The sequence below is a fragment of the Mustela erminea genome, chromosome 3 (genome assembly GCF_009829155.1).
Source record: "Mustela erminea isolate mMusErm1 chromosome 3, mMusErm1.Pri, whole genome shotgun sequence".
Taxonomy (NCBI): domain Eukaryota; kingdom Metazoa; phylum Chordata; class Mammalia; order Carnivora; family Mustelidae; genus Mustela; species Mustela erminea.
The window spans coordinates 66,863,188-66,889,753 of record NC_045616.1 but is presented as its reverse complement, the minus strand read 5'-3'; the positions used below and the strand labels follow the sequence as shown (position 1 = coordinate 66,889,753).

At 39.6% G+C, this 26,566-nt stretch overlaps 1 protein-coding gene across 1 annotated transcript; it reads left to right on the top strand.

The window, feature by feature from the left end:
• Positions 1 to 20: 20 nt before the first annotated feature.
• On the top strand, positions 21 to 2,474 carry CARTPT (CART prepropeptide). Its single transcript, XM_032334945.1, has 3 exons — positions 21 to 604; positions 1,019 to 1,102; positions 1,976 to 2,474. The coding sequence occupies exons 1-3, from the start codon at positions 446 to 448 to the stop codon at positions 2,081 to 2,083; spliced, it is 351 nt and encodes a 116-aa protein (XP_032190836.1). The 5' UTR covers positions 21 to 445; the 3' UTR covers positions 2,084 to 2,474.
• The last annotated feature ends 24,092 nt before the right edge of the window (positions 2,475 to 26,566 follow it).

Genomic DNA, 26,566 nt, shown 5'->3' with positions numbered 1-26,566 from the left:
TGCTTCTGGTGCTTCTGTTGCTGCTGTTGCTGCTGCTGCTGCTGCTGCTAGGGGATGGGGAGCGACTCTATTGCCTGTGCCTTGGCTCGAAGGCATTTTCCATTTCCTTGCCCCCTCCTCCTCCTCCATCCCTCAGCTGTCGCCCCTCCGTTTCAGCTCAGGCCCCTAGGGGAGCCTCTCTTGCCGCGGGGCTGACAGCACTTGGGGAGCAGGGTACCTGTTTTCTGCACTTTAGCTCTGTGCGCAGAGCTTCGTTCGCGGACGCCTGGTGTCCAGTGGGCACTGATGTCAAGCGGTGGTGGAGCACTGCCTACAGACGGTTGACCTGGACCCTCCTCCACACCCACTTCCTTCATCGCCCCCTCCCTCTTGCCTGTACTTGGGCTCTGGCTCTCTATAAAAGGCGGGAGTGTGGGGTGCCACCGCAGCTCCGACTTTCAGCACCATGGAGAGCCCCCGTCTTCGTCCGCTGACCCTCTTGGGTGCCGCCCTGTTTTTGCTGCTACCTCTGCTCGGTGCCCGTGCCCAGGAGGAAGCTGAGCTCCAGCCCCGAGCCCTGGACATCTACTCTGCTGTGGAGGATGCCTCTCACGAGAAGGAGCTGGTGGGTAACTCCCGGACCCCCCTTGGCTGCTGCCCGATCGCTTCCTTTGTACTCGTCCGTCTTCTTTCCCTCCTTCCCCACCCCCATTGCCAGAATCGGGGTGCAGGGAGATGAACATAAAGCCCAGCTTCCATCCGAAACCATCTGGCGCGCACTGCTTCAGCCAGTTTGTAGAGTGAATCCCTTGTCCCGGGCCCTCAGAGCAACAGGAGCCTCAGTGACTAAGGGACTTGCAGTCAGTATGTGAGACAGTGCTTGCTACGTTAATACCCCTCAGACGTCCCTTTCTGTTCCTGAAATCCCGGGGCGTAGTGTTTTTGGTTCCAGGGCTCTTGTAGCTAGTGCTGGGAATGAGCCGCTGGTCTGGGCTCGCAGCCAATGCAGCAACTTCGGCTCCGGGGCGGTGTGTTGCAGATCGAAGCGCTACAGGAAGTCCTGAAGAAGCTCAAGACTAAAAGTATTCCGATCTATGAGAAGAAGTATGGCCAAGTCCCCATGGTAAGGCTTTGGGGTCATCCCCTCCTTATGTTTTAACAAGAGAAAATATATCACCTTGAGTCTTATACATTGACCTTCTTCCCTAGGACTTGGCTAAATCAGGTATTGGTTTTATAGAAATCTGTGGTCTCCCTTTTGTTTTCCACCGCCAAACCATGCCCCTTAGTTTCTAAGGGCAAAGAGTAGAATGGCCATTTCAGAAGATCCAACAGCTGGTGCCAGGAACCAGCTCTTGGGTTTGTATGAAAAGGAGTGTTTCTTGAAGATGAGCTTTTTAAAATCTCATGAAAAATTCTCTGAATTGGAAAAGCCCTTAAATCTACTCAGTTCTTCTTCCCCCAATTTTCTTCTTGCTGTCTGGAGCACTGCCAGTTTTTCTGATCTATGTTTTAAGGTTAAATTTCTTGATTCCCCACTTGTCACTTTCCTTGGGGAATTACACTTGTGCACGCTACACACACACACACACACACACACACACACACATTCTTCTTGGGATGAGAAGGCTGAAAACAGGGAGTAGAGGCGGTGAGAAAATACAGTTCTATTTGTTTATTTCTTAGAAAAATGTCTGATTGATTATTTTTCTTTTTGATAAACAGCTAAAGGAGCTAGAAAATGTAACTCCTCCCCCCAAATAAAAGGTAGAATGAAGTAGAAGGGGTTCAATAATTAATTTTTTTTTTTTTAATGTTGTCTCACTGAAATTTTAAGGCTCTCTGTGTTTCAGGTCTGACCATACTTAGAGCTCTGGTGATGGTGACAGGTTCCATCGATCTCTCCCAGGAGGCAGACATTGTGTTGATGGGGACATGTGCCTATTGGGAGCTGGGTTTGCTTATGTGGAAAGACCACACATTGTGTTGTTTTCAGTGCCACGCTGGGGAGCGGTGCGCCGTGCGAAAAGGAGCGAGGATTGGGAAGCTGTGCGACTGTCCCAGAGGAACCACCTGCAATTCTTTCCTTTTGAAGTGCTTGTGAAGTGTCCTCCTGCCTCCCTAAATCCCCACCACCCCAACTTCCCCTGCGAGGACCACACTCTCATCCCTGGAGTTTGCCTTTAGCAACAAAGTTTGCATTTCCCTCTGAGGGTTAAGGGGCTCTTTTCCTGCTGTTCCCAAATAAAAGAACACAATAGACATTACTGTGTGAAGGATAATGCCTTGTATGGTGTTGATACATGTGCAGAGTATTCTTTTCTTATTCATCTGACACACTCCTACATATCTTGTATCTTCTGGTAAAGAAGGAGAACTTCGCTTTGAAAATTGTATTTTTGTATGTGGTGTGGCAGGAAGAAAATTAGGTTTAGTTTATCTTGGTAGATGACATCACAACCTGGAAGATGACCCCAAATGACACAAATTACAGCATGTACAAATTATACATAATAAAATGTTTTTAATAATTGCTCATACTGTGTCATTTCTATGTCATAAGTAATTTGAGTAAGAATGATGGAATTAATCATGCTCTTGTTTTCAAAGAGAAGTATTTTAAAAATAGCAGTCTATTGGGAGAACAACACCTTGGCTCTAAGGAGTTTTCATCATTAATTGGGAGATTGCCGCACAAGTATTGGTGCACTGTTTTTCTTTGATTGCAGTGGTGTGTGTGTGTGTGTGTGTGTGTGTGTGTTAGTTAACTGGAGATGGTTTGAGTTGAGCTGATGGGATAGTGCTTATTAAAACCTTCAGTAGACTCCTTAATTTTCACAGTGAGAACAATAAAATTTAAATTTTTTCAGATGTTAGCCCCATTAAAACCAGTTTAAAAAATTAGGATTTTTGTTTTGGCTACTCCTCTTTTAGAAAATATTCATTGATAAAAAATGGATTCTTTGGGGGCATGTTTTTTGTCCAAAGGAAGGGAAATAGCTGTATTAGGTGTTTTAAGTATGGGAGACCCACTCGTTCCCACTACTTAATATATAATCTTACATAGGGTACCTGGGTGGCTCAGTCTGTTCAGCAACTGCCTTTGGCTCAGGTCAGGATCCCAGGGTTCTGGGATCAAGCCCTGCAGCCAACTCCCTACTCAATGGAGAACTTGCTTCTCCCTCTGCCTCTCCTCCTGTTTTGTTCTGTCCCTTTCTGTCAAATAAATAAATAAAATCTTTAAAAAATATACATATGTATATAATCTTGGAAAAATAACCTGTTCAAAGGAAAAATGTCATTTTAGTAAAGGGTTTCGAGGGGAACAAATGAAAATTGATAGGTGGTAGATTCAACTCAAGAAATACAAAAATCTGAAATGTAAAGGTTAGTAGCCTTTAAATGTTTGAGTGTTTACCTGAGGTGACATTTCTAAGGCTTAAACCAGAATAAATAACATGTAAGAAGCAGACAAACAGATGAAACAGAAGAGACAAACAGATGTTTATGGTTTCCCAGTGCAAACTCAAGAGGCACCTGCATAATATTAGTATTAAAAAAGAAAGTCCCTCCCCTGCTTCCTGGGGAGACAGATAATGCTGATAGAAAATATGTTAATTCTTAATTGCTATTTGCAGTATTTTCATAGTTCCCTCAATAATCTTCAAAGATAGATACTATTACCATTTTCCAGAGAAGGAAGCAGAGGTCAAGAGAGATGATGGAAATCCTCTTGGTCAGGTCACATAATCCTAAATCCTGTTGTCAGCTCTAATCCTTCTGACTCCCAAAATTTATTTTTCTTTACTTCCATATCACTCTGGGCAATTGAACAGATTGTTTGGACTCCCAAATTCCCCAGAAAGCACTTCTTTCTTTAATAGAAATTAGCTCACTAGGGTGCTGATGTATTTTGCGGGGGTGGGGGGGGGTGGGGGTGGGAGAGGTGTCACATTTCTATTTGAATTCCTCTTTGAGAGGCTTGGTTGTGATTGAAATGTGTTACATTTTAATCCTGAAAACCTGTTGGAGTTCTTTACTGGTTTTGTTGTCTGCTACTTTTCCAGAAAATACTTAAGTTAAAATCCTGATCTTCTTCTTGGGTCCCTTAACTGTTTTCATTCGTGTCAGTCCTAAATAAATAAGACCAGGAAACGGCTTTAATCATTGATTAATGTACAGGCAGGACCCTAAAGGTAACACTGAGTAGTGCTTCCTATTGTAGCCTGGAATATTTCCTCAAAAGGCAGAGATGCTGGAGGACTTTGTGGTTCTAAGACAGGAATAAGAATTCTGCTCCAAACTTCTTTAACTCTGTCACCCCTACTTCAATGTCACCCCATGCTTTCTTGTTTCATCTGACTAAAGGTATGGACTTAGAGGGAATTGGTAATAAGGAATCTGTGGGCTGGGTATGAAAAGGCATTTTACAAAATTTGGTCTGGGGATCCAGGTTTTAAGTTCATGGTGGTAATGATATTCTGTACTAATGATGGCAACATTTAATCTGATGTGTTGGTAGAAGCAACTTTTCCTTCTCATTTTGTCAGCATTAGGCCTCCTTTTTATTTTATTTTTTTTCCTTAAAGATTTTATTTATTTGGGAGACATGGAGACAGCACAGAGGGAGCAGGAGGAAGAGAAGAAGGCTCCCCGCTGAGCAAGAAGCCTGACACTGGGCTCCATCCCAGAGCCCTGAGACCACGACTCAAGCCAAAGGTAGATGCTCAACCCACTGAACCAGCAAGGCGCCCCCAGATCTCCTCTTCAAATAGAGTGCCTTATTATGTTTAATGACTCAATGTCTCTGTGGTAGAGGATGAGAATCTTAAATATTTTAAGAATTTTAGGAAGAGGAAGTAGTTATCCATGTGCAGTTACCCATGTATGAGCCCCAGAGACCTTCTGAGATTGGCTGAAGGATCAGGGGTCTGAGAGTTGACAAGTATCACACATCTAAAGATCTGGTGACTGTTACAGGCATAGGAATGGTGTTCCTAGAGCACTGGTTCTCCCAGGGTCTAGAGGTGATAGATGAAAGTTACTATAGGACTTTTGTCAACGAAACGTAACCGCTGCCCTCCCTACAGTAATTGTTGACGTTTCACCCCTCGCTCTTTGCTAGAATCTGGAGGCCTGTGAGGGACACATGCTATATCTAGGTACCCACACACCCTTCCCAAACCTGATAATGGTACATTGGATTCTGGTTATTGACAAAGATTCTGACCAGACTTGAGTCAGGCTCTTGAACCTCCTTCTGGAACTATTTATGTACTTCCTTTTAAAATCCAGTTTTAGCAAGAATCCTGATAAATCAGTTTATCAAGAGTCGCACATCCTTCTCATCTTCCACCATCCCCCAGGTGATGTCTAGGCACTCTGACCTGTCTTTAGCAAAGATCCTGTCAGGTTGGTTTATCTTGAATTTCCCTGACCCCTGATGTTTCCCATTAGTAATTTCCCATCCACTTCTTGGCTATAAATTCTTACTTGCCCATGCTATGTTAAAAGCTGAGCCCTGTTCTGTACTGAAGTCTCTTCTCATATTGCAGTAGTCTTGAACAAAATCTGTTTCTATGGCTATGATGACTGTCCAATGCTGGTTTTTCTTTGACAGTTAAGGGAGACTGTTTAAGATTGTGTAGTTTAAATAATATCTTCAGATTGTTCTGCAAAGCTTCCTACCCTAAATTACTGCAATCCTGACCTTGATTTATTATAGTCCCATTCATTCTACACTTTTTTGAGTGCCTTCCTTGTGCTGGGTATTAAGACCATAATGATAAACAAGAAAGACATACTCTTGTTCTTGGGTTTACAGTCAAGTGATTTATAGTCTTTTGGTAAGAATAGATAATACACAAAAATTATAAGCCATAATACTATGAATTTATCTATCTATGAATTCTTTGAATTTATGTTGACATTTTGAGGCCGCGAACTCTTAGAAAAGTAATACCAGGTAAGAAGAAATCCAAGTGGCTTTCCCAGGAAATAAGTCTTGGGCCCCCTCAGGTGTACACTTTTGCCTTGACCATGTAGAATTTGCAGATGTTTGTTGATCAGGAATATCTCAAGGGAAAGCAAATTAAGGATGGTGGTTCTGGCATCCGCGTTCAGTGTTCTTTATTTCACTGATGGATGGGTGGCTAAACAGAATTCTCTCTTGCCTGGCTAATGTGTGTTCATGATTCATTTCACTTGCCTTTATAGATGTAGGTGCTCTGTTCAGGGTCTCTAGGGGGTCTATCGGCACAACTATTTTGGCTTAAGAATATATATTTTTTTATTGGCTTAAGAATACTTTATGAAAATCTTTCTTTCTTTCTTTCTTTCTTTTCTTTTTTTTTAAAGATTGTGTTTATTTATTTGACTGAGATAGAGCAAGCAAGGGGAGCGGCAGACAGAGGTAGAGGGAGAAGCAGGCTCCCTAATGAACAAGGAGCTGGATGTGGGGCTCAATCCCAGGACCTAGGATTATGACCTGAGCTGAAGGCAGACTCTTAATGACTGAGCTACCCAGGCATTCTTATGCAAATATTTCTAACTGGTGTTCCCTGAACTACTGAGAAGTAGAGCTACTGAGCAACAAGGAAGAGGTTAAACATTTAGAAGAAAGAGGAGGTAATTGATGAAGGGAAGCTCTTGTCAGAAACAGGAGGATGGGATTCAGAGCATTCAGGAAAAAGCTTTGGGAAGGAAGAAGAGCGCATGATATGTAAACATATACTGGGCTTTAGTATGTGTGTTGGCAGACATTGGGGGTAGTTATTTCATGGCTTCTGTTTTTCAAGGGAAGTAGGAAATAAACTCATCTGTTGAGAAGAAATTATATATTTAATAATTAAACATCACAGTATAGAAACTGATGATAGCCTAACCTCTACTATAATATGACAGATTCATCATAAGACATGATATGTTAGGTACTAGACAGAGGAAGATGAATTTAGAGGGCGCAGAGGTGAATTATCAAGTCTTGCAGACATAAGTAGCACTTGAGTATTCTTTGAAGAGTGTGCAATATTTCAAAATGTAGATTGCGGAAATTTTGTTTAAGATGTGGGAAATCATGTGAATGAAAGTATGCAAGGAGGGACACCTGACTGGCTAGTCAAGTGGCGCTTGCAATTCTTGCTCTCCGGGTTTTGAGTTAGACCCCCATGTTGGGTGTAGAGATTATTTAAAAATAAAATTTTTTAAAAAGTGTGTAAGGAAAAGAATGCAGTTAGAAGGGGCGCCTGGGTGGCTCAGTGGGTTAAACCCTCTGCCTTCGGCTCAGGTCATGATCTCGGGGTCCTGGGATCAAGCCCCACATCGGGTTCTCTGCTTAGCGGGGAGCCTGCCTCCCGCTCTCTCTCTGCCTACTTGTGATCTCTGTCAAATAGATAAATGAGGTCTTTAAAAAAAAAAAAAAAAAAAAGAATGCAGTTAGAAATTGCCTGAGGGGTGCCTGGGTGGTTTACGTGTTAAGCATCTGCCTTTGGCTTAGGTCAGGATCGAACTCCACACTGGACTCCCTGCTCAGCAGGGAGTCTGCTTCTCCCTCTCCCACTTTCGCTGCTCTCTTGCTCTCTGTCAAATGAAAAAATAAAATCTTAAAAAAAAAAATAGAAAGAAATATCCTGAGTGTTGAGTCCACGGGGTGCAGAATGGTGAACAAGAAGATAGGGTGGGTGTGATTGTGGGTGAGGGCGCCAAGGCTTTATTCCTGACAACTGTAGGGCATGATCAGGGCTGTGCTTTAGGAAGCTCATTCTGATACCACATGAAAGGAGGGTCCAGAGAAGAGGATGTGACACAGAAAGAGTAGGCAGGAATATACTGCAGTAGTCCAGAAAAGAAGTGATGAACGCCTGGATGGATAAAGGTAGTGTGGATGGACAAGAAGGATGCAGGAGACGTTGTCCAGGAAGAGTCTGAAGCAGTCGTTTTCCCAAACTCTTCTTGTGTGTGATGGTGTTTTCCCTCATCTGTGGCAAAATGGCATGGGGGCAGGGAGACCAAAGCTAAATATATTCAATTTCTAAATTTTTTGAAAGATTTTATTTATTTCAGAGAGAGAGCGAGAGCATGAGCAGAAAGGAGGGGCAGAAGGGCAAACAGACTCCTCGTGGAGCAGGGAGCCCAATGCGGGGCTCGATCCTAGGACCCCCAGGATCATGTCCTGAGTCAAAGTCCAATACTTAACCAACAGAGTCACGCGGGTGCTCCTCTAATTTTTTAAATTCCCAGTTCAGCATACCTACATTTTAAGAGCATACCTATATGCCTCTGTTGAGGTGTACTTTATATGTAATAAAATTCATTTCTTTCAGGTGTACACTATGTTTTCAGTGTTAAAATAACTTTTATGACATGTTAATGGAAATACATGGCAGTTGTTTTCCTAATGTTTCTATTAACAAAATAAAATTGGACATTTCTCTTTTGGGATGTCAGAGCTTTGGGGGAATTTTGACTGGTTTGGAAAATCTAGAGGTGGGGAGACTGTGGGTCTTGTGGTGATTTGTGGAAAGAGGAGTTGGCAGGGCTGGGAGGATGGCATATGCCAGAGAAAGGGAGCAGGCACGGACGCTTGCAGGGAGGAGACTGAAGGTTTGAATATATAGGGGACCTGGGGGTTCTCTAGGTTGTTCCTGATTCCAGTGCAGATGTGGCTTCAGCAGAGGGAGGCAAGCCCAGGGCAGCCCTGCCATGAAGAGGGAAGCCTGGTTTCCAGTCACGGTTCTGCCACTTGTTAGCTGTGTAAATTTAAGCAAGTCACAGAATTGTGCAGGACCTCAGACGTGCACACGTCGAAGAGTCCCTTTTCAATTCAAATATTTCAAGGCTTCATTCTACATTATTTGATCATGTCTAATATTCTGTGTTTGAGCAACTGGAAAATAAAGCAAATATGCTCCAACCCAAACTGATTTTGGCTTTACTTGAACTGCAGGCCTTAACAAGAAAGAATAAACCTAAAATCATCTTGATTTTTTTAAAGTTTGTATTTCTTAAATGCTAAGCAATCTTTTTTTTTTTTTTAAGATTTTTATTTATTTATTTGACAGAGAGAGATCACAAGTAGGCAGAGAGGCAGGCAGAGAGAGAGGAAGGGAAGCAGGCTCCTTGCTGAGCAGAGAGCCTGATGCGGGGCTCGATCCCAGGACCCTGGGATCATGACCTGAGCTGAAGGCAGAGGCTTAACCCACTGAGCCTCCCAGGCACCCCTGCTAAGCAATTTTGTGATGAGCCTTAAGCATTTGGAATTTGAAGATAAATTGTTTTAAAATTATATACATACATATTATACATAAATTATATATTATAGTTCCATTTAAATTATAAATATATACTGACATCAAATAAATATATAAATTATATATAGTTACATATTTTATGTAACTATATAATTATTAAATTTATATATGTAAACATATAATTACATATAATGCATATGTAATGTATAGTACATATAACTATATATATGATATAAATCATACAATAATTTAAAAGTTATATGTGTTTCAACCCATATATAATTATAAAACATAATTACATGTTATAAATTACATGTATATAATTTATATACACACTAGTTACTTCTCCACACAGTGTAATTTGCCTCCTTTTGTATTCCCATTTCCCAATTTTTATTGGTGGTTAGGACCCAGCTGGGGCTCTCTAAGGAGGCACACATATGCAGGCTTTGTAAAGACTGAAAACCTCTGGGGGCAACTGGGTGGCTCAGTGGGTTAAAGCCTCTACCTTCAGCTCGGGTCATGATCTCAGGGTCCTGGGATCGAGCCCCACATCAGGCTCTCTGCTCAATTGGGAGCCTGCCTCCCCCACCCACTCCCTGCTTCTCTGCCTACTTTTGATCTTTGTCTGTCAAGTAAATAAAATAAAATAAAATAAAATAAAATAAAATAAAATAAAATAAAATTTAAAAAGACTGAAAACCTCTGTAAACATATAACTGGAGAACATTTTTAACTTGAGAACTTTATTTTTTTAAATTTATTTTTATTTTTTAGAGAGTGCAAGAGTGTGAGCAAGGGGAGGGGCGGTGGGAGAGGGAGAGACAGACAGAATCCCAAGCAGACTCCTTGCTGAGAGCTGAGCCTGACGTGGGGCTGCATCTCATGACCCTAAGATCATGACCTGAGCCATAATCAAGAGCCCAATGCTTAACCAACTGAGCCATCAGGGTACCCCTTAACTTGGGAACTTTATACTAGCAAATACTTTTAAGGCTCTGAAGTCTTAAAGCCACACTTCTGCTGGATTGAGCTCCCATGTCTCAGCTGAATTTCCACTTTAGACATTCTGTTGTCTTTCATGACTTACAGCATCAACCTCAAGGTTCCACAGCCGTTGGGTTTTGTGGGTTTAGCAGGAGTTCGTTCTGATTCTCACTGTAGAGCTTACAAACCTACTCTATAAACAGTCTTAATTTTGGGATTGGTTATGGACTTTCAGAATTGAAAGGAAACTTTGAGGTCATTTAATTAAATCTCATTTTAGAAATGAAGAAATAGAAGCCTTAATGGTGAAGTGACTTGTCCATTCCTGGGGTGACCAAGTGAAATTCAGTGAAGCTATCAATCTGGATTTGGTGAGTTGTAGGACCTTTTATCCAAAAGAATGCCTCTTCGGACAAGCTGTCTTTGTTTGGGAACTGCCTTGACAAGTGTTTAAGGTGGAAGTAAACCCTCCTCGATTGTGTTTTATTTATCTCTCAACCTCCTTTTGCTCTATTTTAAAATTTGACTTCCTTTTTGACTCAAGTTATCTAGGAGTTGTCATTTGGTGACAAAAACTATATAAGCCAATTCTGATGAATTTATGTCTAAAGGGAGAATTTATTATAGGGTGACAGAGGGCAGGAAATATAGGTGTGCAGTAAGGAAGCAGATGTCCAAAGCCAGTAGGAGGCATTTCCTCTCTTTTGTTCTTTCTTTTTCTCTGAGTCTCTCTCTTACTTCCTTACCCACACATGTTTGTATCTCTCTCCATCTTGTTTTGTATAGATTTAATGAGAATCTAGTAGTGGAATTGCTGGGTAAGTTGTACGATATGCTTATTTTCAGCCTTTACTAGGTAATGCCAGATTGTTCTCTCAAATGGCTGTACCTGTTTATGTTCCTACCAGTGGTGTACTCCACAGCCTTACCAATGTTTGGAATGCTTATTACATCTCAGTCAGATGAGCACACAACTCTTGATCTTGGGGTTCTCAGTTCAAGCCTCATGTTGGGTGTGGAGATTACTTAAAAAAAATCTTAAAAAAATTTTTTTTGGCCAATCTGATACCATTTTGCCAATGGTATCTCATCATTTTAATTTGCATTCCTTTGATTACTCAGGATGAGCATATTTTTGTATTTATTTATATCTTTTGTGAATTGTCTCTTCATGTACTTTGACTATTTTTCAGTTGGGTTATTTGTCTTTTTCTAATCAATTTGTAGAAGTTCTTCATATATAACTTGAATACGACTTCTTTACTGGCTGTACAGTGCTGCAAATATCCCTTCTAATCTTCAGCTTATCTTTTTACCCTAATATCATTTGCTGTGCAGAGTTATAAATTTTAATGTAGCCAAATCTTTTCCTTTCATGTTTGTGCCAAGTTTAAGACCTGATACTTTTTCAAATCATAAAGACATTCTGCTATAATTTTCTTTATTATTTAGAATTTTTCACTTGAAGATTAATCCATCTGAAATTTATTTTTGTGTATGGTGATAGGAGATTCCATATTTTTTATGTGGGAAAATCGTACTCATTAGTATTTTTTTTAAGATTCTGCTTTTTACCACTGACTATAATACCAACTCTTGTCAATTTTCGGGTTTTTTTTTTTTTTTTTTTTTTTTAGTTTGTAGGTCTGTTTCTAAACTCTCTATCCTGTCCCATTGACTTACAAGTTATTTGGGTGCTACAACCACATATTATTTGTAGAGTATTTAAGCCTTGCTCTCTCTGTCAGGATCCCCCAGCTAGTACCTCCAGGAACGTACCTGTAGTCGAACAAATTAGATTTATTATTAGTTTCAGTTTAGATTAGAGAACCATGTGGCATCTCAGTAAAACCATGAAAAAACAAACATGTTGTAAAATGTGGGCTTTTCTTGAATGATTCTGGAGAGGACCTCAGCAAGAGGGGAGTAACTCTGGACTGGGTGACTACCAGAAGTGGGGACAACTATCCATATCTATGACTGGATATCCCAGTAAATATTATCTATAGGGAGAGCAGGCTAGAGTGAGGACAAAATTGCACTTACTAAAAAAGTAAAAGTCAGTTGTTTTAGTGAGAGATGGGCATGCTTGGTATGTTGTGGGTTGTGCAGGGAACTTTTCTGTCTATATTTATGCAAACTTACCAGTGGCTTTGTTCTAACTCAGTTTATGATGGTCTCCAAGTGACCTTGTCTGAGGTGGTGTAATGTGAGATGGTGTAGGGGCTACAGGAAGCACCAGGCTGGCTTCCAAGAACACTGAGGCCAGCTGCAAGCATCAGACCAGTTCCTGCATGGCTCATCTTGTAGAACAGTCCTCCTCTCCTCACCCCTGCACACTTCTTCAAAATACTTTTATTCTTGGTACTTGGTGCTTTACATGAATTTTAACATCAGCTTGTAAAATTTTACAGAGTTCTGTTGGATTTTTGATTGGAATTGCATTGAACTTACAAATTAATAAGGAAAAGAACTGAAATGTTGACCTATTTTCATCTTTTGATTCATTAACATGGTCTCTCCACTTACTCAGATCTTTTAAAATGTCCTTCAATAATCTTAATGATTTTCTTCATAGAGGTTTTGGATTTATTAGGTTTTAAACTTTTTAAGTTTTAGATTTGTTATTTGGATTCTAATATTTTGTTGCTAATATGTATGCATTTTAATTCTATCATATTTTATAATTGGCTTATTGATATATAGGAATGCTATATAGCATGTTTATATGTTGATGATATTCTGTAATGTTCCTGAGTTTTCCTATTTGTTCTAAATATTCTAATACATTCTTTTGGATTTTCTGTGTACATAACCATGTTATCTTAAAATAAGGGTAGTTTTCTCTTCCTTTCTAATTCTTATACTTTTATATATTTTATTACATTGACTAGGTCTGTCAGTATGTCAGTGGTGTAGGGGTTATGGTAGACCTTTACATTCTTGATTTCACTGATACTGTTTCTGAAGTTCCATTAGGAAATTATTTTGTTTGGTAAGTTTTTAAAATACATGTTCTTTCTTAGGTTGAGAAATTTTCCTTCTATTCTTGATTTGGTAAGATTTGTTTTAGAAACATAAATAAGTATTGAATTTTGTAGAATTTTTTCCTGCATTTTTAGATATAATTCTGTATTTCTTACTGACTCTATGAATAATCTGACTTAATCCACATCCTAGAGAAGTAGTCCCCTCCTGCAGCACTCCATGGATACTTGCTAGTAGTCGAGCAGTCGATTTTGGTGGAGTGCGGAGGTGGAAAGTCAGGGCTGGAGTCCAAGCTCCCACCAAGCCTCTGGACCAGATGTGTGGCTGGCTGATACTTCCACAGCCCAAGGACCTAACATCTGATCCTTCTCTACCTTGCACATGCAGTGGAAAACCACACACTGCTCCTGGTCTTGTTCCCACTACAAGGTGTTCCCCAAATATTGGTTGTGCTGCTTGGTTCTTCATCTTGTGTGCTTGACATGGTAAATGTATTGACAGATTTTTTAATGGTGTTTTCCCTATTATGGGATAAGCTCTACTAAGTTATGATATATTTTATAATACATTTTAACTTTGATTTGTTAATATATAAACTAAAACTTGTATGTCTGTATTTCTAAGAAAGATTGATTTGTAATTTTATTTTTTGTCTTGTCATCTGATTTTGGTAGTAGGCTAAATAGCCTCAAAAATACATTAAAGAATTTGTTTCCCCTCTACTTTCCTGGTCCTTTGAAACAGTTTGTAAAGAAGGATTATCTGCAGGTTTGGTCAACTTTTTGTCGATGGAAAATTTTGATTACTTTAACTCAGTTTCTTCATTTTTAAATGACCTCAAAGCTATGACTGGAGAAAGATAAGACATGAAAGAGCCCCGTTGGATTTAATTAATTAATTAATTAAAATTTATTTATTTATTTTAAAGAGCATGAGAGAGAGTGTGTACAAGCAAGTGGGGCAGAGGGAGAGAAAATGTCAGAATCTCATGCAGACTCTGCACTGAGTGTTCCCAGGGTGGGGAGTTGGGGTGTGTGGGGGCTGATGGGAGCCTTAATCTTGTAACCCTGCGATCACCACCTGAGCCAAAACCAAGATTTGAATATTTAACCTACTGTACCACACAGGCATCCCTAGTTTGGCTTACTTTAAATCTATGAGGAAGGGTATAAAAAGATCTAAGAATAGGACAAAGAAGGGTTAAGTTTTTGAATTTGTAATTTTAATGAACTAAAGGCTAAATTTAAAACTCAGAGTAGTGTTTGAGTGACCTTTTGTGTTACCTCTCCTACGTGCCTTGGGTTTCCAGTCCAGAACCTTGCTTGCAGTGTTGGTTTGGGTCTCCTGGCCCTCGGTGATCAGAGATAGTCAGATGGTTGGGCAACTTTCCTGCTAGCTCTTTTCCAAGCAGCAACTCAGGGATTCAGTCAGTAGTGTGTTTAGTTGCTGTTTCCAAAGCCATAGAACTGTCCTCCTTCTGTGGGCTTATGAGTTTCTATAAGCTATAGATCTAAACCAGTCATCTGCAGCAATTAAAACAAATTTATCTTGTTTTCATAATTGAAAGAACTCCACTTCCACCCCTGTTTTGGAGTAGTTTTAGTCCTTTTACCACATAGGAGCCAAACTCGCAGCAGCCGTGGCCAGCTTCTGAACGCTGAGTGGAGCAGCTTCTCAGCTCTGGTCTATTCATGACATTGCATTTTGGCCCATTGGGACATTTAGCTTCCTTTTTGAGGCTGGCTATATTGTTTAAGTTTTTTCTTTTTGTATTTTCTGTCCTTGTTGTGGTATTACTTCATGGTATGAACTTAAGGCAAAGTTATCCTGAACATATACATCCTCATTCATTTTTTAAAAAATAGATTTATTTATTAGAGAGAGAGAGAGAGAAAGCACACAAAGGGAGAGGGAGAAGGAGATTCCCCACTGATCGGGGAGTGCGATGTGAGGCTCAATCCTAAGATCCTGGGATCATGACCTGATCTGAAGGCAGATGCCTAACCAAATGAGCACCCAGGCATCCCCAGTTTGACTTATATCCTTTTTTTTTTTTTAACTTATATTCTTTTTTTATTTTTTTAAAGATTTTATTTATTTGACAGACAGAGATCACAAGTAGGCAGAGAGGCAGGCAGAGAGAGAGGGAGGAAGCAGGCTCCCTGCTGAGCAGAGAGCTCGATGCGGGGCTCGATCCCAGGACCTGGAGATCATGACCTGAGCCGAAGGCAGAGGCTTAACCCACTGAGCCACCCAGGCTCCCCTTTACTTATATTCTTAACCCTCTATTAAAATTCCTTTTTATCATGACCACCAACCAAATATACATTTATAAATCCCAATGTATGTTTTTCTACTCTCTTTCTCATCTCCGATGAATTGTTCAGTAAATTCTTTGTTACTCAAAGTAATAGTTGATGTGGTTTTTTTTGAAAAATGCTTATCAGTACTTCTTTTTTTCATGCTATAAGTTTATTTACAAACGTATTGAGTATGTTGAATTCAAGAGTTTGATCCACTTTTCAAGGAGATTGTACCTCTTACAATGTTCCTTTTCTCATCTATTCAATGGATTAATTAAAACATCTTTGAGCATTTGATGTCAAAAGCAAAAGGTACAACAAATCCAGATCCAAAGTACACAGTCATCATGATTAGTAACCACCACTTGTTTCCCATTGAAAATGGCAGATTCTTCCCTGGGCCTCCTCACAATAACTTCTATGGACCACTGAGTTTGTGAACCTCCAGATACTCAGTCCCAACATAGTGTTGGAAGTTCTGCAAAAGGCACAGAGACCCAAGATGAAAGAAATGGCCTCAATACTTCTTTTTTATCCAATACCTAGCATGGTAAGTTAGCTATTTCAATGTATTCACCCCTGTATTCATTACCCAACAAATATTTTTAAATACTTACACTATGTCTGGCACTGTGCAAGGCTCTAGGGATACATCAGGGAAGAAAACAGTCAAAATTGCCACCCTCAAGGAGCTTATGATCTTAGGTTTAAGTGGGACCCGTACAAGTAAACTTATAGAAAGAGAAAGATTCCTACAGTAGCTTTGAAACTCCCTTCCCTGGAAATTTGTGAAGAGCATCATCACTCTCATTTTTTCGGGTTGCCTATGATTCCTTTTTTCTGTGTATCTTAGCTTTTGACATTTGTTTCCAAAACTTTGGCTCCAGTAACCAGTTTTGGCGTACACTCTCCAACTATGCTCTGTCATTGATCTCCTGAGTTCTCAATTTTGCCCTCTCACCCCTAAACTCTGCGGTTGCTGTAAAAGACCTTCTACCTTCTTCACCTCAACTTTTCAAGAGCTTCTTGGGACCAGACTAATTTCTGTTTAGCCATGCTATAAGGAGAATCTGGATCCCAGGACTCTGAGATCATGAGCCAAATGCAGAGGCTTTAACCCACTGAGCCACCCAGGCACCCATTGCTCTCAGTTTTAATCTATGAATACTTCTGCGTGAAAACCCATTCCATTTGGATGAGAAAGTCTGAACCTGTGCATGCAGAACTACACACACGCACGGCTCTGATTTCTTTCCATTGTCTCTGTTTCTCCAGAGCACTCTCATGCTGTCACCAAGGACAACTGCGCACAGGGCCTGTCTGCTCTCCGGATGATTGAAACCATTAATAATTTACCAAACTCTGGCTGCTGCCTTTCATTAATTATCACTATGCTAATGATGTCCCTCAGGAAAAGGGAAAAGTAATTCCTCCTCCATTGCAGTCTCAGTGGAGACAGACCATATTTCATAAATAAACCAAGGGTGGGCGTTTTGTCTTAAATGTTTTTGAACTCTTCTTTTGCAGAGATAGAGGAGGTAGAAGTAGGCATAATCTGATAAAGTTAAGGCAGGTAAAGATTCTGTTTGAGGGGGTGCCTGGGTGGCTCAGGGGGTTGCACCTCTGCCTTCAGCTCAGGTCATGATCTCAGGGTCCTGGGATCAAGCCCCACATTGGGCTCTCTGCTTAGCAGGGAGTCTGCTTCCCCCTACCCCCCGCCTGCCTCTCTGCCTACTTGTAATCTCGCTCTCTCCCTGTCAAATAAATAAAGAAAATCTTAAAAAAAAAAAAAAAAGATTGTTTGAGTATCAGTGTCAGGGTCCTGCTAATGTGGCTCTGATTTAGCCTGTCGGTTTTTTCAGGTAGGAATTGGGGTCACTTTTACTAAGACATGTTCTTAGTACAGGTGGAGGCTTTGTTACCATCGTGGCACCAAGAACTGGACATAATCCTCTAAAATGAGATTGTCTCATATAGCCATGGATTACCTGTTCAGATCATGACTCTTGGTAACTATGAAGGCAGTTTTTTTCCCATTTGATCTGTTTTATTGACCCAAGGAGGACCAAAGGAACCAAAATGTATAAACAGTACCTGAACACAGTTAAGTATTCAATACAGGTTAGCCATGACAAAGAATAAAGAAAAGTCTGCATAATTTCCTAGGCTCTGTGTGTTTGTGACTGGTCTCTATAGGATTTGTTTCCAGACATTGTGGGAAATAACAGAGGATTTTCCTTATTACATCTGTGCAACTGGCAGATCATTCCTGTCCCCTTAGCAAAAAGGATCAGTTAGATGTCTGGAAGTGGACTCTCAAATAGGGTGCTTCTTGTTAAAACAAAAAGGCTGTTAATCCTAACTGCACTTTGTTTCCAGACATTGCAGGAAATAACAGAGGAGCTTCCTTATTACATCTGAGCAACTGGCAGATCATTCCTGTTCCCTTAGCAAAAAGGATCAGTTAGATGTCTGGAAGTAGACTCTCAAATGAAGACTCTCAAATAAAGTAGACTCTCAAACAAAGCTTCTTGTTAAAGGAAAAAAAAAAGAGAGAGTATTTAATGATAACTGCACCAAAATTTTGATAGCTTTTTTTGATCCAGTGTATGTATAGGATCCTGAATCTGTTCTGGAAGACTGGCAGTTTTTCTTGTATGGGAGGAGGGAGCATGCATTCAAGGAACAAATTGTTGCATGAGCACTGTCCTGGGTGCTGAAGTTTTCTTTCTTTTAAAAAATTTTTCATTTCTAACTTTATTACTATTTTTCACAAAAATGGAGTAAAGGATAAAATGGGAAGAAAGTTACCACTTCTGTTTATTGTTCAAGTCTTTGGTTCTTTTTCTTTTTCCTTCCTGAACTTTATGCACGAGGCTGTCCCCTCTGTGTGTTCCAGCTGGAACTGTTTCCTTTCTTAATACAGGGCGTTGGAGCCTTCTGTCTCTTAAGAGGTTTCCTCTTTCTCTCTGCTCTAGGAAGAACTTAGTTTGGGTAGTTCTAGGCCAATACTGAGGACCTTAGGGGAAAGACTTCTCTTTGGGATGTCTTTCGTTGGTTTACCTTTCCTTGTCTCTTCTTACCCCAGATGAGATCTTTAAGATGGAGAGAGCATATGGGCCTCAAGGCAATGGAACAAGGAAGCCACTCTAAAGGTTTTTGACTCTGGCTGCTTAGGCCACTCTAGATGAGTCAAAGCAAGACCCTCTGAAATATGCCCAGTCTACCCATTCAGGGTTCCTCAGAGAAGGTAGGGGGGAAAGTTTTATCTTTTATCCTGTTTTAGATTTTTCTTCTATGTTCATTTCTTTTACAGGGAACTAGTAGGAAGTCTCTTGGGCTGTGGCAGACAGACACTGGAGAATTTAGGGGTCTCATACACTGTTTTCTACTACTTTCCTACTTTTTTTTTTTAAAAGATTTTATTTATTTATTTGACAGACAGAGATCACAAGTAGGCAGAGAGGCAGGCAGAGAGAGGGGGAGGAAGCAGGCTCCCTGCTGAGCAGAGAGCCCGATGCAGGGCTCGATCTCAGGACCCTGGGATCATGACTGAGGTGAAGGCAAAGGCTTTAGCCTACTGAGCCACCCAGACGCCCCTCTACTACTTTCCTTCTAAGACACACACTGATATAGTCTGTAGACTGAGCTGAGTATGTCCTCAGGGGCCAAATCCTTCACAGAGTGGGGCTTCTAAACTGAGAGAGCCCTCTCACAGTGATACTTAAGACCTCACCTGCAGCTGATACTCTTGGGCACTTCCCGCCATAGTGCTGGTCATATTTGAGTTTTGAAAGGAGAGGAAATGGTCTTTGGCTGAGGGCAGGTTTCTTACTGATCTCATACTATAAATGCGGTTGCATTTCCTTGTGAGTTAGGTGTGTAGCAGAGTTCCAGGCTCTTGTACTGGGAGAGAATGTATATGTGGAATCTGGTCAGGGATCCTTTTTGGGGCCAGGGCAGGCACATCCAGCACTGTAACCTGTGAAGGATTCATACTTCTCTGGTGCAAGGTTATTGCAAATGGTGCAGAGTTTTGATGCCTGATTACTGGGGCCCAACACTAGTATTTTTCTCTGGTGCAACAGATTCTTCTGAAACTAGACTGGGCTTCTGGGTTTGCTGTTAAGAATTTGATCCTGGTTATTTTTTTCTTTGTCCTGCTCTTTATTAATCTTATTTCTGATCTATCACTCTAGATAAAGTGGATCTTACTGTAAAAGAAAAATGGATAGTACAGACCATGTTTGTATTCTTAGAATCATGAAGAGGTAATACATGGAAAAGGCTGAGAATACAAAATCTGGATATGGATGACCTGGGTTTGAATTCTAGCTACATTTCTAGATAGATGGATAATCTTGGCCAAGATGGTTAACCCCTGTGAACTTCATTTTTCTCATCTTTAAATAGAACATAATAACCTCCAGGATTATTGGGAAATTAAAATGTCAATGTGTGTTAAGTACATAAAATAATTGGGTCCGATCCAATTTTTTGGTCTGACCAAATAATAAATTAGGTACCTAGGTATTTTATTTTTTAATGTGATAATTTATTATTTCTTTCAATAGCTCCCCAAGGACAAGAACAATATCTGTTTTCTCATCATTGCATTCCCAGAGGTAGGCACAATGTCCAGACATAATAGAAATGCATTTGATTTGTTGTAAGGGAGAATACTTTCAAATGGTTCTTCGAAGTCAGAGAAATAAAGTAGTTGAGGAAACGTAGTATTTTGGAGTTAATCTCATGGCCAAGGATATGTTGTGCTTCTCTTGGTCCCTGAGGGACAGGCTTAGCATATATCAACAGCTAGACCAAGACCTTTTTGTTCTGCTTTATTTGGAGAAATAGAGAAACAAAGAAAAGAACAGGAAATGGGATTGTGGGAAGTGCTTATTAAAAGGGGTTATGTACATGACTCACAAGAGAGCGTGGGTAATGTTTGTAGGCAGACTCTAATGATCAATTCAGGAAATCCATCTTTTTACCTTTTCACCTTTTAGAGACTGCTCACTTCTCTTCACTTATAGCTCCTTCCCTCCATCTGTAAGGCCAATATCATGCTACTATCTTTTTTGTTCTCTTTTCCAATTTTCATCCTCCATTTTAAAAAATGAAACTGAATGGACATATTTAGGACAGAAGTTGGGGCTTTTAAAGATTCTAAGTTATCAATGAGGTATGAGGAAGGTGGAAACCGAGAAAAGAAGACAGAAATAGAAAGCTCCCAAGAGGCCTTCATAGTGGGTTTGGTAGAGGAGATGATGTATTTGGGGATTTTATTAGAATGAAATTGAACAAACTCTTTGGTGATGACTCAGGACACTTTTGGTCAAAAGCAGTGTTTGTGGACTGATATGGTCTCAGTATTCTGGCATGAGGGTGTCAGGAGAAATCAATAGCATCTATTTTCCATTGTATTTAGCAAGTATGATGATTGTCTCAGCATGAAAGATGAAATACATATGACATGGAGCATGAGAGAGATAGTCCCTGAGACTTTCTCTAGCACTCAATAGCATGGCAAATGCATTTTATACTCTTTTCTTTGGAAGGTGAGCCCAAGGGCAGGAGTCCCAAGGCCTGAGGAGGCTGAGGGCTCTTCTGACTCGGACATCTGCAGACGTCATCCAGGTTTCTGCTTGTCTTGATTAGACTGAGAATAGCCAAGCTCTGCTCATTGAGACAGATAGTGATTTTGGCCAGGAAGTTCTGTCATCAGCAGTAATTACAATTGCTTTCTCAAATTTATTAGATCAGGAAATCGAATACACTTTCCATGAGTCCTCTCCCCACTTTTTATTGATACGTAGAATAATCTCACCAAGTTATTTCTGAGAAAATGGGGCCTAAAACAGAACTTAGTTATGAAATGCAAACTTTGCTGATATTGATGGAAACCCACCTTCTAAGCTATATGGACTTGGGCAACTTATCCAAGCTTCTTAAGTAAACACTTTACCTCCTTTGGTACATTTGTAATATGGGAAAACCAATGGCACTTAGGTCTTGAGTTTTTATAAGGCTTACCAAAATAATTTATTTAACACTTAGAACACAAGAACATATAGTAGGTGCTTAATCCATGTCATCTTTCATTACTGTTATTAATGAGAACATGTAAAGGAGTCTGAGAAATTTATTATGGTGAACAGAAATGGGTCCTTCTTAAGGTTGGTGCTGTGGTGGTACAGAAATGAACAGAGGGTTTAGAGAATAACTGAGTACAGCAAGCTGAATCCCATATGTGTTGAAGATAAAAAGAAACAAACTTGTTTAATTATAAAGCATTGCATATTTATTGTAGAGAACATACAATTATACAAAAAGAAAAAACATACCCAAACTCTACAACCCAGAAATAACCATTATTATCATTCTGACATTTTTTTCTTCCAGACTTTTTTCCCTTGCATCTATAAATACATGTATTTTTAACATTTTGGGGATTATGTGCTATATGGTGTTATTTAAATTTTTATCTTTTATTTCCTTTATAATGTTTTGAATATACAATACATGAAAATGATCTAATAGGACATGTATTTAATTTAACTTCTAAGGCATAAAAATATGAACCTCTGTGACTATCCTCTAACCCTTGTGCTTCCTCTCTAGCCCCTGAGGTAACCACTATCCCAAATTTTGTTTTTCATTTCCTTGCTTTTAAAATAAGAGTGGTTTTATTAATTATGTCCTAATGATATATTGTTTGTTTTTGAGTTTTATAAAAACAGCATTATGCTCTCTATAGTCTTCTGGGAATTGCTTTATTAAAAAGATCAACATTCTTTTTCTATAAATGGATAGAGTTATGGATATAATTTGATCCTTCTTGTTTCATTATGCAACATGTCATTTTCAGTTTTGTATAATATTCTGTTTTGGGCTTACACATACTTTACAAAAATCCACTCTTCTATTGATGGAAACGTAGGTTGTTTCTAGTTTTTGCTGAGACAGAGGTGCAGAGGACTTCCCTACGTATATCCCACAGGGTGTCAGTTATCACCTGGGAAATGGTTAGAAATGCCAATTCTTGAACCTCATTCCAGACCTACTGAATCAGAGGTTCTGGGATAGGCCCCAGAACTTTGTGTTTTGACCAGCCCCTCAAGTATTCTGATGCTTGTGGTTTGAGAACCACTACTGTAGGGAATTTATTTAGGAGTGGGCTTACTAAGTCAAAGGGTATAGCAAAGTTCGAAGACTGTGGTTGTTTAATACGGTAGCCACATATAGCTGCTGAGCACTTGAAACGCAGCTAGCATGAATGAGGAATTAAAATATCCAATTTAATTTTAGTGTAAACACTGAAAATTGATGCAGTTCTTGGATAACTTTTTAATATGATTAGAATACTTTTGGTCTGTGAATCTCTTTTTTCAACCACTAATTTTGCAAAATATAGATAGAGATCAAGTACTTCCAAATTTAGCTTCTGGATTGAAATGTGCTTTGTGTACAATACATTATGGTTTTTGTGGACTTATTATAAGGGAGGAAAAATACTTTCCCTCTACCTCTGAGAGTCTATGATTTGAGACCTATAAATTAAACTGACAAAAGACAGACTAAAAAGAGAAAAGACATACAGATTTTTAAAAAAGATTTTATTTATTTATTTATTTGACACACACAGAGAGAGAGAGAGAGATCACAAGTAGGCAGAGAGGCAGATAGAAAGAGAGGGGAAAGAAGGCTCCCTGCTGAGCAGAGAGCCCGATGCGGGGCTCAATCCCAGGACCCTGAGATCATGACCTGAGCAAAAGGCAGAGGCTTAACCCACTGAGCTACCCAGGCGCCCCATACAGATTTTTTGATGTTAATCTTTTTTACATGCATGGGCATTTCATAGGAAAGAAAAGTCCAAAGTCATGGTTATACCCAGGGGCCTCTATAACTTTGTTAAAAAGGGGGAGTAAATTATGGTGAAATGACTAGACCAAGGTAAAATGAATTTGGGCTATGAAGGACGTTAAATTGTCAGAAGATGATTAGAAAATACATCCTAAAGAAGAGTTGTTGAGTCACTCTTGTTAAGCATTCTCAAGTTGTCTCCTGAGATAAGAATGGCTCTCCTTTTTGTGGTGCAGGACATGGAGAGGTAGGCTCCTTTACAAATAGAAATTTATGTAACCTTTACACAGGGAAATTTATGCCCTACTTGTAAGCAGAAAAGGGGAGAGAAGAGAGCTCTTTTCGTCTGTTTCTAACTGTCTTTAGCTCAAAAATAACTCTTATGCCCAAGTGGCATGTTTTAGAGTGGTATTTATATTCTTTTAAGGCTTAAAAATTTTTTTAAAAGTAATCTCTACACCCAATGTGGGGCTCGAACTCATAAACCCAAGGTAAAGTGTTGAATGCGTCACTGACTAAGCCAGCCAGGCACCTCTTGAATAGTATATTCTGATTTCCTTCATTATGAAAAAAGACTATAAGATATCTTATTAATAATTCTTTTATAGTGATTCCATGTTGAAATGCTAAAATTTTAGATATAATGAGTAAAATACAATACATTGTTAAAGTTAATTTCATTTTTTTCTTTTTTTAAAAAATATTTTATTTATTTATTTGACAGACAGAGATCACAAGTAGGCAGAGAGGCAGGCAGAGAGAGAGGAGGAAGCAGGCTCCCTACAGAGCAGAGAGCCCAATGTGGGGCTCGATCCCAGGACCCTGGGATAATGACCCGAGCTAAAGGCAGAGGCTCTAACCCACTGAGCCACCCAGGCGCCCCGCATTTTTTTCTTTTTTTACCTTCTCACCTCCTTTCTAAAAGTAGGTTCTGAGCACCTGGGTGGCTCAGTTGGTTAAGCATCTGCCTCCAGCTTAGGTCATGGTCCCAGGGTCCTGGGATCGAGCCCTACATCCTGCTCCCTGCTCAGCAGGGAGCCTGTTTCTCCCTCTCCCTCTGCATCTCTCCCTGCTTGTGCTCTCTCTCTCTGGCTCTCTCTCTCTCAAATAAATAAATAGGATCTTTAAAAAAATAAAATAAAAGTAGGCTCTATCCCCAATATGGGGCTTGAATTTAGAACCTTGAGATCAAGAGTTACATGCTCTACCAACCGAGACAGCCAGACCCCTTGTTTCGTTTTATCCTTTAAACATGACTACTAGAAACTTTAATGCTGATGTATAAGATAACACCAAAATGTCTTTCAAAATGGTCCTATCCATCTACTCTTCCATTACCAGTATGTGAGAGCTCTCATACACTCATACTTCTCTCCCAACACTGGAAGTTGTTAAACATCATACTTTTTGGTAATCCAGTAGGCATAAAATGCTTTTATATAAAATGGTTTTAATCTGCATTTCCTTAGTTATTATTAGTTAGAGTGTTTTTCATATGTCCACTCATATGTCCCTTTGTGTTTACTCTTTTGTGACATTCCTATTTGTGGTATTTTTCCATTTTTTATTGGATTTTAAAAAATTGATTTGAAGAAATTAAAAAATGTACTCTGAATACTAATCGTTGCCTCACGATATGTGTTGAAAATACCCTCTCCCAGTTTGCGGCCTGTCTTTTCACTTTTTAATGTTTCTTTTGGTGAAAAGAACTCTTAATTTTAATGTAGCCAAGTTTATTACTCTTTTCTTTGTTACTGCTTTTTATGTCTTGCTTGAGAAAGGTTTTATATCTCAAGTTCAGACAGATTCTTGAATTCTTTTTCTAATAGTTTTGAAGTTTGCCTTTTCAGATGGAAGTCCTTAACTGATGTGAAATTGATGGATTCCAGAGGTAGAAATCCTGTTTCACATCCCCACAACTGCCCCCCCCCCCACCGCCCCTGCCCATGACTCAGCAACTGTTTCACTTTAATTTAGACAAAAGGAATCTATTTCTCAGGACCTAGGATGCCATCTTTGTAGCATACTCAAGATTCTACATATGCACAGATCTGTTTCTAGGGTCTGTGTTTTATTTTATTGGTTATGTTTCTATGCTGATGCCAAACTGGTCTTAATAACTAAAGTTTATAGTAAATCTTGGTATTTGCTAGGTCAGTTCTCCCCAACATTATTGTCTTTAGAAATTTCTTAGTTATTCTTGAATCTTTGTTTTTCTATGTAAATTTTAACATTGGTGGGGTCCCTAGGTGGCTTAGTCATTTGAGCATCCAACTCTTGATTTCCACTCAGGTCGTCATCTCAGGGTCCTGCATTCAAGTCCCACCTAAGGCTCTTTGCTGAGCATGGATCCTACTTAAGATTTTCTCCCTTTCTTTCCCTCTGCCCCTTCCCTGAGCACCTGGCTTGTGCACACACATGTACATATGCACACATGCTCTCATTATAAATAAATAGATTATAAATACATATAGAATTTTGTCAAATGCCTTTCCTGAACCTACTGAAATAATTTCTTTTTAATTTAATCTCTTAATATGATTAAGTAGAAGTAGCAGAAAGAGAAATTAAGAAAATAATCCCACTTACAATTATACCAAAAATATTAAAATAACCTAGGAATAGACTAAAATACCTAGGAATCTGCCTAACCAAAAGACCTATACACCAAAAACACTGATGAAAGAAATTGAAGATGGCACAAACAAATGGAAAGATATTTCCTGCTCAAGGACTGGAAGAACAAATATTGTTGTTTTTTTTTTTTTTAAGATTTTATTTATTTATTTGACAGACAGAGATCACAAGTAGGCAGAGAGGCAGGCAGAGAAAGAGAGGAGGAAGCAGGCTCCCCGCTGAGCAGAGAGCCCGATTCGGGGCTCCATCCCAGGACCCCGGGATCATGATCTGAGCTGAAGGCAGAGGCTTTAACCCACTGAGCCACCAAGGTGCCCCAGAACAAATATTGTTAAAGTGTCTATACTACTCAAAGCAATCTACAGATTTAATGCAATTTCTATCAAAATAGGAATTGCATTTTTCACAGAACTAGAACAAATAACCTTAAAATTTGTATGGAACCACAGAAGACCCCGTATAGTTAAAGCACTCTTGAAAGAGAATGAAACTAAAGGTATCACAATCCCATGCTTCAAGATATCCTACAAAGCTATAGTAATCAAAACAGTATGGTAC

Bases quoted from the DNA above. Each gene is read 5' to 3' on its own strand.
- CARTPT (XM_032334945.1), top strand. From the start codon at position 446: ATGGAGAGCCCCCGTCTTCGTCCGCTGACCCTCTTGGGTGCCGCCCTG. The intron at 605-1,018 runs GTGGGTAACTCC...GGTGTGTTGCAG, and splicing joins CCTCTCACGAGAAGGAGCTG to ATCGAAGCGCTACAGGAAGT. The intron at 1,103-1,975 runs GTAAGGCTTTGG...TGTTGTTTTCAG, and splicing joins AGTATGGCCAAGTCCCCATG to TGCCACGCTGGGGAGCGGTG.